The 15,290-nt window shown below is 43.0% G+C and overlaps 1 protein-coding gene across 8 annotated transcripts in view; it reads left to right on the forward strand.

The window, feature by feature from the left end:
- The window catches only part of LOC135030212 (sex comb on midleg-like protein 2), a 377,407-nt gene that overhangs the window by 283,051 nt on the left and 79,066 nt on the right, over window positions 1-15,290 (forward strand). For all 8 annotated transcript variants that reach the window (XM_063953917.1, XM_063953923.1, XM_063953919.1 and 5 more), the window contains one exon: window positions 794-1,044. In XM_063953917.1, coding sequence (XP_063809987.1) covers window positions 794-1,044 — 251 coding nt within the window. The remainder of the gene's footprint in view (window positions 1-793; window positions 1,045-15,290) is intronic.

A 15,290-nucleotide genomic window follows, 5' to 3' on the forward strand; every position in this document is an offset into this window, starting at 1 on the left:
CCTGGAGTTCTCTCATTCGGTGCTGCAGAGTCATCCGCACTCTCCCGCCCGTTTGGGAGCTTTGGTATAATCCCCATGGTCCTTTCAGGAACCCCAGCATCCACTTAGGACGATAGAGAAAATAAGAATTTACTTACCGATAATTCTATTTCTCGGAGTCCGTAGTGGATGCTGGGCGCCCATCCCAAGTGCGGATTATCTGCAATACTTGTACATAGTTATTGTTAACTAATTCGGGTTATTGTTAAGGAGCCATCTTTAAGAGGCCCTTTCTGTTGTCATACTGTTAACTGGGTTTAGATCACAAGTTGTACGGTGTGATTGGTGTGGCTGGTATGAGTCTTACCCGGGATTCAAAATGCCTCCCTTATTGTGTATGCTCGTCCGGGCACAGTACCTAACTGGAGTCTGGAGGAGGGTCATAGGGGGAGGAGCCAGTGCACACCATCTGACCTAGTAAAGCTTTACTTTTTTGTGCCCTGTCTCCTGCGGAGCCGCTATTCCCCATGGTCCTTTCAGGAACCCCAGCATCCACTACGGACTCCGAGAAATAGAATTATCGGTAAGTAAATTCTTATTTTATATTTAGTTGAGGATAAAATGTAATATTAACAGTCAGTGATTTCTGTATGTGTAAATTGTATACTGGTAATAATTTTCAACTCTCTTCTGTTGGGTGCCTGGGGTAATGATGTTAAAGCTAAAGAGAGAGCACTTTACAAAAAAAACAACAACTTCTAAATGTCTCATTTTTGTGCTGATTTATATTTTTTGCTTTTGAACCTTTTTTCAGTTTCTGTTTCAAAGAACACAAGTGTCTCTGCATCACCTGTGAAGGGGATCAGACGGTCCATGCAGTGTTCCCAGATGCCTGTGCTGGCACAGAGGGGCAGGAAACCCATGTGTGACAAGCCCCCTGAACAAGCTTCTACTTCACCGAGGAATGGCAAGCGTCCAAAAACCACCGCTGCCACACTAGCGAGAAATGTGCTAAATACTGATAACCTTACAAGAAGACAGAAGGGATTAAAGCCAGGAAGAAAGGTGATTAGCACTCTCTGTTTTTATATTGGTTTTCACTAAGGAACAAAATTGGTGCTGGTTTTACTCTTGTGTAAGATGTACCTTTCACTTTTCAGAGAGAGGCGGTGATCTGCAGCTCTCCAGCTGTTACCACATTCAGTAAATTAATTTGGACATGGAGCAGATGGCATTGGATGGGAAATGTGCACTCTATAAGTTCATAGTTATTTAGGTTGAAAAAGAGATTAATGTCTATGAAGTGTAACCCTTAGCACTCAATTAGTAAAATTTTTGTGAAACAGTGCCACAAAGCTAAAAAAGCGAAAACAAATGTGGAGGCTAAACTAGCACTAACCCAACAACAATGGAATCACTCAGAACAATAGGAAAAGTAGCAATGCATCCCCATCCTGCATGGTCTCCTTTATGCTTTTAGTTTTGGTGCTGGTACTGCTATTTCCCAGGTTTAAAATAGGAACAAAAGAAACTAGAGTAATGTAATACCTCAAAGAAATAGTGAATAACAATGTGTCAAAAATGGTCAAACTAAAGTCCTTATTCTCCTTGGATACAATGGGGTGTGGATTATTAGATTTACACTAAAAAGGTCTACAGTCAATAGGTCGACCACTAATGGTAGACATGCATTAGGTCGATGTGGTCAAAAGGTCAAGATAGAATAAGTAGACAGAAGAAAAGGTCAATAGGGTCAAAAGGTCGACACAAAAAAGGTATACACAATTTTTTGGGGGGATGTTTCTGCCATAAACAAGCCCCATTAGTGTACCACTTTGCTCGCCATGCTTCGGGCAAGATGTAATGAAAATCTGGATGGATAATCTGGTAATGGATGAGAGCAAATGACAATCGACCATTTGCTCCAAAACACTGGAAATCAAACAAAACCAGTCGTTCAGACAAATTGGTTAAACGCAAATGTAACCAACTTGTATGAATAACTGTTTTTGTCCGTTTTGCAGTGTTTGGGAGCAAATAGTCGATTACCATTTGCTCTCATCCATTACCAGATTTCCATTCCAACCAGTTAGATCTGGCAGATAATCTACCAGATAATTGTATAGTATGTACCTATCTTACCATATGTGTGTTGTCCTTTTGAACTGGCTACCTTTCGTATATCGACCTTTTGACCCTGTCAACCCAATGCAAATCTACCATTAGTGGTAGACCTATTGACTGTAGACCTTTTTAGTGTAGATCTATAGTCCGGATACCAATACAATGCACCCAAGGTGAATAGAGATATTTGTTGGGGTAATGTGTTTACTTCAGATAAGCTTTTTATTGTTTATCTGTAGTTTCAATGGACCTTCTGAAATCCTTTCATAGTCACATGTGTAGAACAGATTTTCTCCTGTTGTCTGTGACTGCAGACATTGTTGCTAAAACCGAGCCCCAGAGTGCCGTGCATGTCACGTCTAAAATTTATGAGGAAGGGTTCCCCTCGAGTACTGGTAGGCTGTTCTCTGCAAGTGTTTAGATAACTAGATGGATAGATCTAGATATATGTTTGTGTGACCACCCTTTGCCTTCAAAACAGCATCAGTTCTTTTAAGTACACTTGCACACCGTTTTTGAAGGAACTCTGCAGGAAGAACTAACCACCGATCTTCTATGGATTTAGGCTTGCTCAAATCCTCCTGTCTCTTCATGTTATCCCAGACGGACTTGATGATATTGAGATCAGGGCTCTGTGGGGGCCATATAATCACTTCCAGGACTCCTTGTTCTTTACGCTGAAGATAGTTCTTAATGACATTGGCTGTATGTTTGTGGTCTTTGTCCTGCTGCGACAGAGTCATGGCCGCCCAAAAGTCATTGATACACATGCGGAGCAAAGACTAGTACATTTTGTCCAATCCCACAGAAGAGCTACTGTAGCACAAATTGCTGAAAAAGTTAATGCTGGCTGTGATAGAAAGGTGTCAGAACACACAGTGACTCGCACTTTTCTGCGTAGCCATAGACCAGGCGACAGAGTGCCAATGCTGACCCCTGTCCAGCGCCGAAGGCATATGAGCGTCGCAACTGGACCATGGAGTAATGGAAGAAGGTGGCCTGGTTTGAAGAATCACGTTTTCCTTTCCATTATGTTTACGGCTAAGTGCGTCATTTACTAGAAGAGATGACCGCAGGATGCTCTGTGGGAAGAAGGCAGTCCGGTGGAGGAAGTTTTATTCTCTACTCTGGGCAGTGTTCTACTGGGAAACCTTGGGCTATTCATGTAGATGTTACTATGACACATATCACCTACCTAAACATTGTTGCAGACCAAGTATCCCCTTCATGACAGTGGTATTCATTGATGGCAGTGGCCTCTTTGAGCAGGATAAGGCGCCCTGCCCAATTGGAAACATTGTTCAGGAATGGTTTTCGGACCTACACAATATGAGGCAGCTGACTTTATATAGGTATAGTAGATATGTAGACAGGTCTGTAGACCCTACTGTATATTTGCTGAGCACTTGGATGGTTCTTGCTATAACAGTATGCTTGAAAAAGGTCTGATGTGACCGCAATGTCGCAATATAAACTGCAAGATGATGTAAGCTATTTCTGAAATTAATTATACTGTAGTGGGCCCTGCTACTACTGCTAATGAAGATGTGAGTGTGGCACTTTGGAGGAATAGATATATAGATAGATATAGAGGTGGATACATTGATATATGTAGTATGTTTTATGGAAATGTTGTAAATTGCTATTGCTTGCTACTCCCAAGTCAGTGTTAGCAAACATGCTCATTCAACTTTTCGTCTCTTTAAAGGTGTAAAGTGCCAAACTCGTCTATTTTTTAGCTGTGTTTTAAAGGAACACTTGATGGATGTAAACTTGGGATAGAGTCTGATTATGTGGTAAAGTTAGTTTCAAGAAAAGGTAATATACTGTGGGAGTGCAGATAATGTAATGAGAATAGGTGTAAATGTGAGCTCTGTATGTAAGACTGTGGGTTTAGAATTTGATTTGTAAGGCTGCATATGCTGGCATATGCATATGTAGCTGTGATAAAATCTGGCAGCAGAAATTTCATCAAGAGTGGTGGACAGTAAGGAAAAGTAAGGAACCGTACAAACTGTCAGCTTTAGATGCTAGAACCTCTGCCAAACAAAAAAGGAAGTTGGAACAGCTGAGATGGATGGAACCACTGCTAGTTTAAGTAATATTGCCTTCAAATCCCTCATGAGGTAGGAAGAGGGGGCCATCTCTCCTCCACATGCAGAATAATTAACTACACAATATAGTGTCCCTGACTATATAATTCATAAATACAGTTCTCCATTATATACCTATAATATAAAATAATAATGGGCAGTATGGATGGTGTAATGGTTAGCATTACTGCCTCACAGCACTGAGGTCATGGGTTCGATTCCCACCATGGCCCTAACTGTGCGGCTTTGTATTTTCTCCCCGTACTTGCGTGGGTTTCCTCCGGGTACTCCGGTTTCCTCTCGCAATCCAAAAATATACTGGTATATATATGGCTTCCAACAAACATTAACCCTATTGTGAATGTGCCTGTGTGTATATGTGATAGGGATATAGATTGTAAGCTCCACTGGGGCAGGGACTGATGTGAATGGGCAAAATATTCTCTGTAAAGCGCTGCAGAATATGTGTGTGCTATATCAGTAACTGGTAATAAATAATATTGCCCTAAAAAAACACTATATGAATGAGGTAATTGCCAGGTGTTTGCCCATGTTAGATGGCCAGCCTTTGAGAAGCATTTTTTCATCCAGTAGTTTGGCTATATGAAATCCGACATGCTTCGGGTTAGAAATCACCTTCCAGACCGCTGATTTAATGAATCTGGCAGTTGAAGTTCTGAAATACCAGTCATGGCAGGGCTTGATAAGTTTTTCTAAAATCTAGGTGACAAGTGTAGGAGCCAGACATGTCCCAAAAGAAAACCTGAAATACAACGCCATGCAGCCGCATTGCTGTGTAGCTACCACCCGAGCAAACCCCCCTCCACACACACTATTGTGCAGCAAACCCCTAGAGCTGCCCCAGATCCACATAAACACTGAAAAAGACAGATTCATATTAAACAAAACACTGAAAGAGCCAGATCCACATAAACACTGTAAAAGATCCACTTCAAATACATTGAAATAGCCAGATCCATATTCACAAAAAAACTAAAGCACTGAATAATCCAGATCTACATTGAAAAAACAAGACATTGACAGAAGTGTTACAGTACTGATATTCACTGTGGTCTGAGGACTTGTTATGGGGGTTCCTCACTGTGGAGGCTGCAGATGGAGGGCAGCAGGAGCCATTCTGAATGTAACCCAGTCACAGGGGAGAGATGCAGGGGAGTGCGGCTCCCAGACGGGCAGGTTGCAGTACAGCTTCCAGGAGGGGGTCCAGCAGCAGGAATGCAGGGCAGCAGCGGATGTGTCAGGAACCATACAACGGGGTATATACAGGATGGGGACAGCCAGGCAGAGGAGGGGTGGTCGGCCAGGAGCAGGCCAGTGACCATTTTAAATGTGGCGCCGGCTCGTGAACCAATCAGAGCTAACGATCGACAGCCAGTCATGAGCCACAAACTCTGATTGGCTGATGGCCGGCACCATATTTGAAATGCCACCGATGCTATCTCTCTTGCTGCCTGGCATACTCCTCACCACATACTTGGCCCTGGACACCATGGCGACCTGACCCTGGGGATATGTCGAGCCTAGATGACATGGGCAGTGGATTCAACTGCCAGAAAACTTGTTGCTTAATAAGTGGTCCCTTAAGGCTTATCCCACAACCCTGGTGGGGTTCACTACGATATGCCGGCGGTCGGGCTCCCGGCGACTGGCTTACCGACAGTGTGGCGAGCGCAAATGAGCCACTTGCGGGTTCGATGCGCTCGCCACGCTACGGGCACGGTGGCGCGCTATGCGCGCCACACTTTTTATTCTCCCTCCAGGGGGGTTGTGGACCCCCACGAGGGAGAATAAGTGTCGGTATGCCGGCTGTCGGGATCCCGGCGCCGGTATACTGTGCGCCGGGATCCAGTCAGTCGGCATACTGAAGACCCCTCCCCCCCCCTGGTGTGATAGGTGTGGTAATAAATCTAGTAAAAAATTAGATTTAATGATGTGTACATTGTGATTTACAAGCATTCCCTGGTAAAGTGCTTGGATTTGCTGGTGCTTGTAGTACTGCAAGTGCCAGCATACCCATGGCGCTTTTTGCTGCGATTAGCGGTAGTGTTGGTACTGTAGTAACAGTAATTATTGACTTGATGGTGAGGACTGTTTACTGCAGGATACACTTAATGCTCACTGTATGCTTTATAAAATGTTTTATATTTTTATGGTTTTCATGCATTGTTAGACCTCATTTGCTTGCATCTAATTTTATATAAGCCAATTAATAAGCAACAGTTAATGAATGATTTCTTTATGGGTTACGATAGAACAAAAGTAAGGGAAATATTCACTGTACAGTCATTTAATCAACCTAAGACTTTATTATATTGTGAGAACTATTCTTTATGATTTTGTATCATGACTTTGTTCAAATAAATTGAGGAAAAAAACACACATTGTGCTTTGTGCAGGCTACTGTTAGTGAGCTAGTTATGCTATGAAAGTATACATTATTACAATAACAGACAGTAACTTTCCCACTCTGATAGGGAACATGCATGAAGAAAGAAGATGTTTGTATCACCCTTATGGAATTTTCAGCACATTTTGCCTACTCCTCGTGCAAAAAATCAAAAGCAATTTAATAATTGCTCCTTTTTAATTTTTGCCAGGGGCAGGATTATAGTTGGCATGAAACACACAATTTTCAGGCAATGTTGGTTTCATTAGATGTTAGCAGCATGACCTTTATCTTCACTTTTTTAATAATCTAAGCTGTACTACGACATATTCCATTTTACTTAGCTCCTCCACACCCTAGCCAGAGCCCCGGGAGCTGCTGTTTGCAGTGGTTTTTCTGTATTCCAGGACCAGCATTTTAAGCCACTATACAGTGGGGTGGGGGGGGGGGGGGGGGGTGTAGTGTTTAGAAGGACAAACCAAATGCCACATTCTATCTTCCAATTTTCAGTCGGGACTGTGAAAGAACCAGAGGATTCCCAGGAATAGATGGTCGCATGGAGGCAGGGCCGGATTGGGTTGGAAAACCAGCCTGGGAAAATTCTAGAAGCAGCCCTAATAGGGATGGGGTCTGTAGAGGGTGTGGGGTCTGGTGATTGACCAGGCATACATTTAGGGGATTCAATTTGATGGTTAGATAGGCGATAAATCAAACGTCCAATTAGCGATGAAGATTTTGATATCAGAAAGGCTAAATACATAATAACTGACAGACCTACTACACTACAGGCATGCTCAGATGTCGCACAGATAAAGCCATTCAAAAATGGGGTAAAATAATAAATATTCCTTTTTATTTTCACATGTTGCATTTAATTAAAAAGGCATGTGACCCAAGTTCAGTAAATATAAGAACATGCACTTTCACTTCCTATTCTTTCACTAATGCCCCTTTCACACTGCCAAAAATAACCCGGGTTATTGCATGTGAACACACAGCAACCCAGGTTTTTGTGCTGTGTGAAAGGGGCCAGAGGAAATTACCCGGGTCAAGCAACCCGGTATTTCAACCCGCTATTAAAGCAGGGTTTTACACGGGTACAACCCGGGTTGAAGGGCGGTCTGAATGGGTTGCCGGGTTGATGCGACCCGCTAGCCGCTCACTGTATGGGAGCAGGAGGCGCTTGGAGATCATCTGATCTCTAAGCACCGCCTCCGCACATGACGCAGTGACGTCCTCTACATGACAATATGTTGTGTCGGGGCTGCCAGTCTGAAAGGGGTCTCAAGCAGGTCACACCCGGGAAGGACATGTACACAAGTCCCGGGTGCGACCCTGCTAAATACAATGTGAAAGCAGCATTAGTGACACAGTTTCAGCTTTCACAATAATAATAAATCCAAGTGGCACTTAACAATACGCAAATTTTAAAACATTTATTAAAGCAAAACACAATATCAATGAACCTCCCTGGGGTTTGGTACAAATTAATTCACATAAATGTATAAAAACAAAAGATACAATATTGTTAAAACTGACTGAAATGACTAGTTATTAGATACATGTCACAATATGAAGCAGTAAATGTGTGAAGGCTTTTTTTAAATGAGATGTAGAGTACCTCAAAGGCAGCGTGGTAAAGTGGAGGCTCCAAAGGTATTACGTAATTATAATGATATATAGCACAAGGGTTTCAAAAGTATTTGCATGTCACGCGTTTCAACGCCAGCAGGGCGTCTTTTTCAAAAAGGCGCCCTGCTGGCGTTGAAACGCGTTAAGGACACAGGTTCACCGATTTGTGGAACACTATTACCCCTGCCAGCACTACAGCGGGGTACCTTCGTCTGGCTGCACTTTGGGAGCAAGATTTACACACTGTCTATCCACTCTATGTGACCATTTATCTCCCCCACTCTGTGAGCCTGCATACACTTAGCGTATCTTCACTGCTCTGCACTTTGGCCGTGGACGCTAATGCCCGCTCTCCGCTGCAAATACAGGCGCTTCTCGCCTCTCAGCGGAAGCGACTCTGAGCCCTTTCCACCGCTCACTACAACACAGTGTGACCGGAGCTAAACCTCTATTGTAGCGGAACTTGACATCGGCTAGACGTGGACATCGCACTGGAGCTTATTGCTGCTGACCACCCTGGGTCCTTTTCCTATTGGAGTGCTGGACCCTGCGCACATACTAATGGAACCGGACTGCCCCAGATTTTCATATATACAGTGAGTGATCGCAAATACTTTTGAAACCCTTGTGCTATATATCATTATAATTACGTAATACCTTTGGAGCCTTTGTATCTTTTATGTTTTTTACATTTATGTGAATTAATCTGTACCAAACCCCCGGGAGGTTCATTGATATTGCGTTTTGCTTTAATAATTGTTTTAACATTTGTGTATTGCTAAGCGCCACTTGCATTCATTATTATTGTGTGCTTTGTTTTAAGGTATTGGCAATTCCCTCTTACCAGTGGCTGCTGACATACATTATATAACACTACCCACCAGAGCGCCTAAGCCTTTTTTTGTTTTACAGTTTCAACTTTACCATTGACAAAAAAATGTATTAGTATAATGACCATGCACACGTACACACACAAAAGCATGGTCTCTTGAGGAAAGGACGTGGCCACACAATAGTACCCCCAAATCAAATGAAGTCACACAGTAGTGCCCCTTACTCACATTACAATGCATAGTAGCGTCCCTTATTCACACAGAATTCCCCCTTATACACTTTACACCACACATTAGTGTCCCTTAACTATGTTTAGTCACACAGTAACATAGTAATTGAGGTTGAAAAGAGGCAAAATGCCCATCGTGTTCAACCTGTATTAAATTGTGTTGATTATATCATACCTGCTGAAGTAAAGTTTTAGGACTATTTAACAACTATAAATCATGTTACACCCAGATTAACAACGTCAATTTTTTAAATGTTATAACCTTGGATATCATTTTCAGTCAGATATGTATCCAATCCTTTTTTAAATGCATTTACAGAGTCCGCCATTACTACCTTCCCTGGCAGTGAATTCCAAATCCTTATTACCCTAACAGTGAAGAACCCTTTCCTCCGTTGCGTACGGAAATTCCTCGCCTCAGCGAGTGCCCACGTGTCCTAAATAGTGTTCTTTTAATAAATAATTCCTCTGATAACTCTTTGTAATGCCCCTTTACATATTTGAAGATATTAATAATGTCTCCTCTTAGACGCCTCTTTTCCAGTGTATGCATATTCAACCTAGTTAGCCTTTCCTCGTAGTCCAGTCCCTCTAGCCCTTTAATCAATTTAGTAGCTCATCTTTGAACCCTTTCAAGTTCACTGATATCTTTTTTTTATACAGTGGTGCCCAAAACTGAACACAATATTCCAGGTGCGGACGTACCAATGATTTATACAGCTGCAGGATTACATCCTCGTCCCTTGTTTCAATTCCCCGTTTAATGCACGCTAGCACCTTACTTGCCTTCTTTACTGCGCTTTGACATTGTGTATGGCTATTAAGCCCCTTATCAATGAGTACTCCCAAATCTTTTTCCAGTACTGTTACCCCTAGACTTTCCCCATTTAATATGTAGGATGCAAGCTTGTTTTTAGTCCCGAAAATGCATAACCTTGCATTTTTCTATATTGAACCTCATTCTTCATTTAGTTGCCCAGGTTTCAAGTTTAGATAAATCATTCTGCAGAGACTCCACATCTATTTCCGAATTAATTACCCTACACAGTTTAGTATCATCTGCAAAGATTGATACTGTGCTTTCCAGGCCTATTTCTAGGTCATTGATAAATATGTTGAACAGTAGTGGCCCGAGTACAGACCCTTGTGGTATTCCGCTGACTACTGGGGTCCAGCTTGAGGACTTCCCATTGACCACTACTCTCTGTACCCTGTTATCCAGCCAGTTACTTATCCATGTGCAAACAGTTTTTCCTAGGCCAAGTTCCTTTAATTTGATGATCACTCTCCTGTGAGGCACTGTATCGAAGGCTTTTGCAAAATCTAAGTAGACCACATCCACTGCTTTTCCCTGGTCGAGATTATTGCTCACTTCCTTGTAGAAGCTAATGAAGTCAGTTTGACATGATCTATCCCTCACAAACCCATGCTGGTTCTTGGTAATAATCATAGCGGTCTGTAGATACTCCTGTATGTTATCCCTTAGAATTCCTTCCAAAATTTTCCCCACTATAGACGTCAAACTTAACTGGTCTGTAGTTACCCGGATGATTTTTGGATCCCTTTTTAAATAATGGCACTACCTCAGCTATACGCCAATCCTTTGGTACCATGCCTGATCTGATTGAACTATTGAAAATCAAGTATAGGGGTCTTGCTAGTTCTGACCTAAGCTCCATAAGAACCCTCGGGTGAAGTTCATCAGGACCAGGTGATTTATTAATCCTAATTTTTCTTAGTCTCTCCCGGACTACTTCTTCACTTAAACAAGTATCTAACCACCAATCATTAATGTCACTGTCGTTATGCACTCCTCCCACCATCAGTTCTTCTTTGGTGAACACTGATGAAAAAAATGTATTCAGTATTTCCGCTTTTATTTCGTCATCATTTATCAATACTCCAAATTCATCTTTTATAGGACCTATATTCTCCTTTTTTAACCTTTCACTGTTTATATATTTAAAAAACTTTTTAGGATTGGTTTTACTCTCTAGCGATTTGCTTTTCATTTTCCATTTTAGCTGCTCTTATTGCTTTTTTGCGTTTTTTATTGCATTCCTTGTAATACTTGAATGACTCCTCCTTTCCATTAGATTTAAATGCTCTGAAAGCACGCTTCTTGTTATCCATTTCTACCTTGACCTTCTTGTTAAGCCACATTGGTTTCAGTTTAGTACTCCTGCGTTTACTGCCCATAGGGATACATTTGTGAATATTGCTATCTAGCAACCCTTTTAAAGCATCCCACATTTCTGAAGTGTTCTTGTTATGCAACAAAACTTCCCACTCAATGTCTTTAATTGCACATCTCAGCATACTGAAATTAGCCTTCCTAAAGTTAAATGTTCTGGTTGAACCCTTACAGCTATGTTTCCTGAAACTGATGTCAAATGTAATCATATAGTGATCACTGTTAGCCAAAGACTCCCCAAGTTTGGTATTTGATATAATATCCGCATTATTAGTAATTACTAGATCTAGAGCAGATTTACCCCTAGTTGGGTCCTCGACTAATTGGGACAAGTATTGATCCTTTAACATATTTAAGAACCTGTTACCCCTCGCTTTAACACCGAAATCGTTAATCCAATTTATATCAGGTAATTAAAATCCCCAATCATGATGATGTCGCCCAATCCCGCAGCCCTTTTGATTTGCTGCAAGAGTTGTTCTTCCTCATGTATGCTAATATCCGGCTGTTTGTAGCACGTGCCTATGACTAGTTTTTTGCATCAATACCCCCACTTGAGATTTCAACCCATAGTGATTCCACATTATCGCCAGTCCCCTCATAAACAATCTCCTTTAAGTATGGTTTAAGAGATGGTTTTACATAAAGACATACACCTCCTCCTCCTTTTTTGCTTGCCCTGTCCCTCCTGAAAAGAGAATACCCCTCCCAGTTTACAACCCAGTCGTGAGAGTCGTCCCACCATGTTTCCGTAATACCTATAATGTCATACTCAGCCTTTGATGCTAACAATTCCAATTCCCCCATTTCACCTGCTAGACGTCTTGCGTTTGCAAGCATACATTTTAGTTTAGCGGTTCCCTTGTCCGCTTGTTTTTTTTAAAGGTAACCTATCGTGGTTTACTATTGCGTCCCTAGAGTTACTCTTACTGACTGTCCCTCCTCTCCCCCACCCCCACCATACTTAATAATGCCCACCTTACTCTTCCCTTTGAGCAACCCAATGATTCCGTCTAAATTCTCGGCCTGGCATAAGTATTTTCCCTTATGTTCCGGAAATAATTTTCTATATGCTGTAATGATGACACAAGATTGGTAGTTAATGTTTTGGCAATACCTTCATTAATACCCTTTTTACAACCCATGTAAGTACCCTTACTGGCTGCTCTTTCCGTCCCCCCTTCTCCACCCCCCATTGACTTACTACCACCATCCCTACTATTCTCACTGCATGACCCACAGTTTCTAGCTAAACCCTCCCCCAGGCTCCTAGTTTAAAAGCTCCTCCAACCTACTAACCATCCTTACCCCCCCCAGCACCGCAGCCCCCTCCTCATTCAGGTGCAATCCATCGCGACAAAAAAGATGGCACCTGACTGAGAAGTCCGCCCAGTGTTCCAAGAACACAAACCCCTCTTTCCTACACCAGCCTCTAAGCCACACACTTACCTCCCTGATCTCCCTCTGCCTCCCTGGGCTAGCGCGTGGCACTGGTAATATTTCAGGGAATATTACCTTAGATGTCCTTTTTTTTTTTTTAAATTGTTTATTTTAATTTACAGGTTATAAACTTTACAGGTTACAAACATTACAGCAGCCTCCCCCCATTCTTGGGGTGGGCTGTTTCGTCTAACATTATAGTACCAAAAGCAGAGATATAACCTTAAAATAAGGAACATATGGTTCCCATGCTGCACAGATACAGCAAAGAGTTATGCAACGGGGTAAGCAGATACTGTTCAATTGAATGGGAACCAGAAATAAAGAAAAAAAAAAAAAAAAACAAGCTCATGTTTGTATCAGTAAGAGGAATAAGACTAGAGAAAGAGAACATGAAGGGCGAGAAGGAGAGACAGGGAAGGCTGAGAGGGGATAGAGTAGAGGGGGAGAGGGGACAAAGTTGGAGAGAGGCCGCTGGTACGCCCCCGTGTTGCGCTGGTTACGCACAAGGCGCCGGTACAAGATGGAAAGTGCTATTCGGGGAACACGGAAAGGATATATTGAAGATATCCCACGGGCTACTTATCAGGTTAGGAGAGTACAGGGGTCATAGTAGTAGGGCCGTCGAGCTCCCGGAGGGTCGTGCTCCATGTGCGGTAGTCTGTGAGTCGAACCATAGTTCCCAGTTTTGAAGGAACTGGAAAGATCTGTTATGGAGGTAAGCAGTGATTTTTTCCATGCTTGCGAAGTACCATACCTTGTTGATGACCTGCTGCATAGGGGGGGGCTCCATCTTTTTCCAATGGAGGGCGATTGCGCATCTAGCCGCGTTCAAGATCTGTGTCAGTAATTTGCCCGAGTTCGGAGGTGCATTGGCAATGGGGAGACCTAGCAGGAATGACCAAGGGTCTTTGTGTATCCGGGTCTGGAGTACTGTACTCAGCAAGTGTGCGACTGAGTCCCAGTATAGCTTGATTTTGGGACACGTCCACCATATATGGAGGAAAGAACCATGTCCTCCGCACCCTCTCCAGCACAAAGGCTGAGAGGAGGGAAACATTTTGTGGAGTCTGGAGGGGACTAGATACCACCTATATAAGATTTTATATGCGTTTTCCTTAACTAAGGTTGAGATAGAGGATTTCGCGGCCGCCGTAAAGACATCTGACCAATCATAGTCATCCGGTATCGGGCCAAGGTCCTGTTCCCACTTGTGTATAAAAGCCGGAGTTACCAATTTATCCCCTGCCTGGAGAAGGGAATACAGTAGGGTGATGATTCCTCGGACAAGTGGATTGTTATAACAATAGGATTCCAGGGTTGAGAGAGGTTGGAATGGGGATGAGCTCGTTAAGGACGCGACAAAGTGTTTCACCTGGAGGTAGGTAAAAGGATTCGCTTCCGGGAAGTCATGTTTTGAAATGATATCCGGTAACGGTGCGCAGGTCCCTTCGGATAACTCATCTAGAACAAAGCAAATGTTGTGTGTTGACCATGGGCGCGAGCGGGTTATGGATTGGCCTGGGACGAAAGCATGGTTGTCCCACAAGGGGGTAAGTGCTGAGGGGGATGATAACATGTGGAAATGACGTGTGCAATAGTCCCAGATCTGGCAAGTGAATTCCAGAACCGGGTGGAGTTGCAAATGGGGAGATCTGGTCTTAGGAGGGGATAAGAGTATAGATGATAGCGATGAAGTGTGGCTAAGCGTCCTCTCTAGCTGAAGCCAACGTATGGACTGCGTAGGGGCGAACCATGCCACTGCTTGGCTGAGATGGGTAGCCAGATAGTAAAGACGGATGTCTGGGAATCCTCTCCCCCCTTCTTGCACTGGTTTGCGGAGGGTAGAAAACCCTATCCTAGGGGTTTTATTTCTCCACACAAAGCGAAGCAACCACGAATGGATTTGTGCCAGTACCGAATCCGGAACTTTCACTGGCAGCGTCTGGAACAAATAAAGGAGACGGGGAATAATATTCATCTTCAGAGCAATAATACGACCCAGCCAAGAGATGATTAGTGATTGCCATTTATGGAGGTCGGCCTTAAGGTTTTTAAGCAATGGCGAGAAGTTTTCCTTAAACAAGTCTCCATAGCGACTCGTAATATAGACCCCCAGATATCGAATTTTAGAGGTGCGCCAGGAGAATTTAAAGTTGTTTTGCATGTTGGCTGTTTGGGAAGGGGAGATGTGGAAGGGAAGAGCTTCAGTCTTGGACCAATTGACTTTGTAGCCCGATATATTTCCGTAGTCAGACAGGAGAGTAAAAAGGTTCGGCAAAGAGGTGTGAGGTGAGGAAAGTGATAGGAGGACGTCGTCTGCGAACAAGGAGATCTTGTAGACAGAGTCCCCCACTT

Source organism: Pseudophryne corroboree, chromosome 2, assembly GCF_028390025.1.
Source record: "Pseudophryne corroboree isolate aPseCor3 chromosome 2, aPseCor3.hap2, whole genome shotgun sequence".
Taxonomy (NCBI): Eukaryota; Metazoa; Chordata; class Amphibia; order Anura; family Myobatrachidae; genus Pseudophryne; species Pseudophryne corroboree.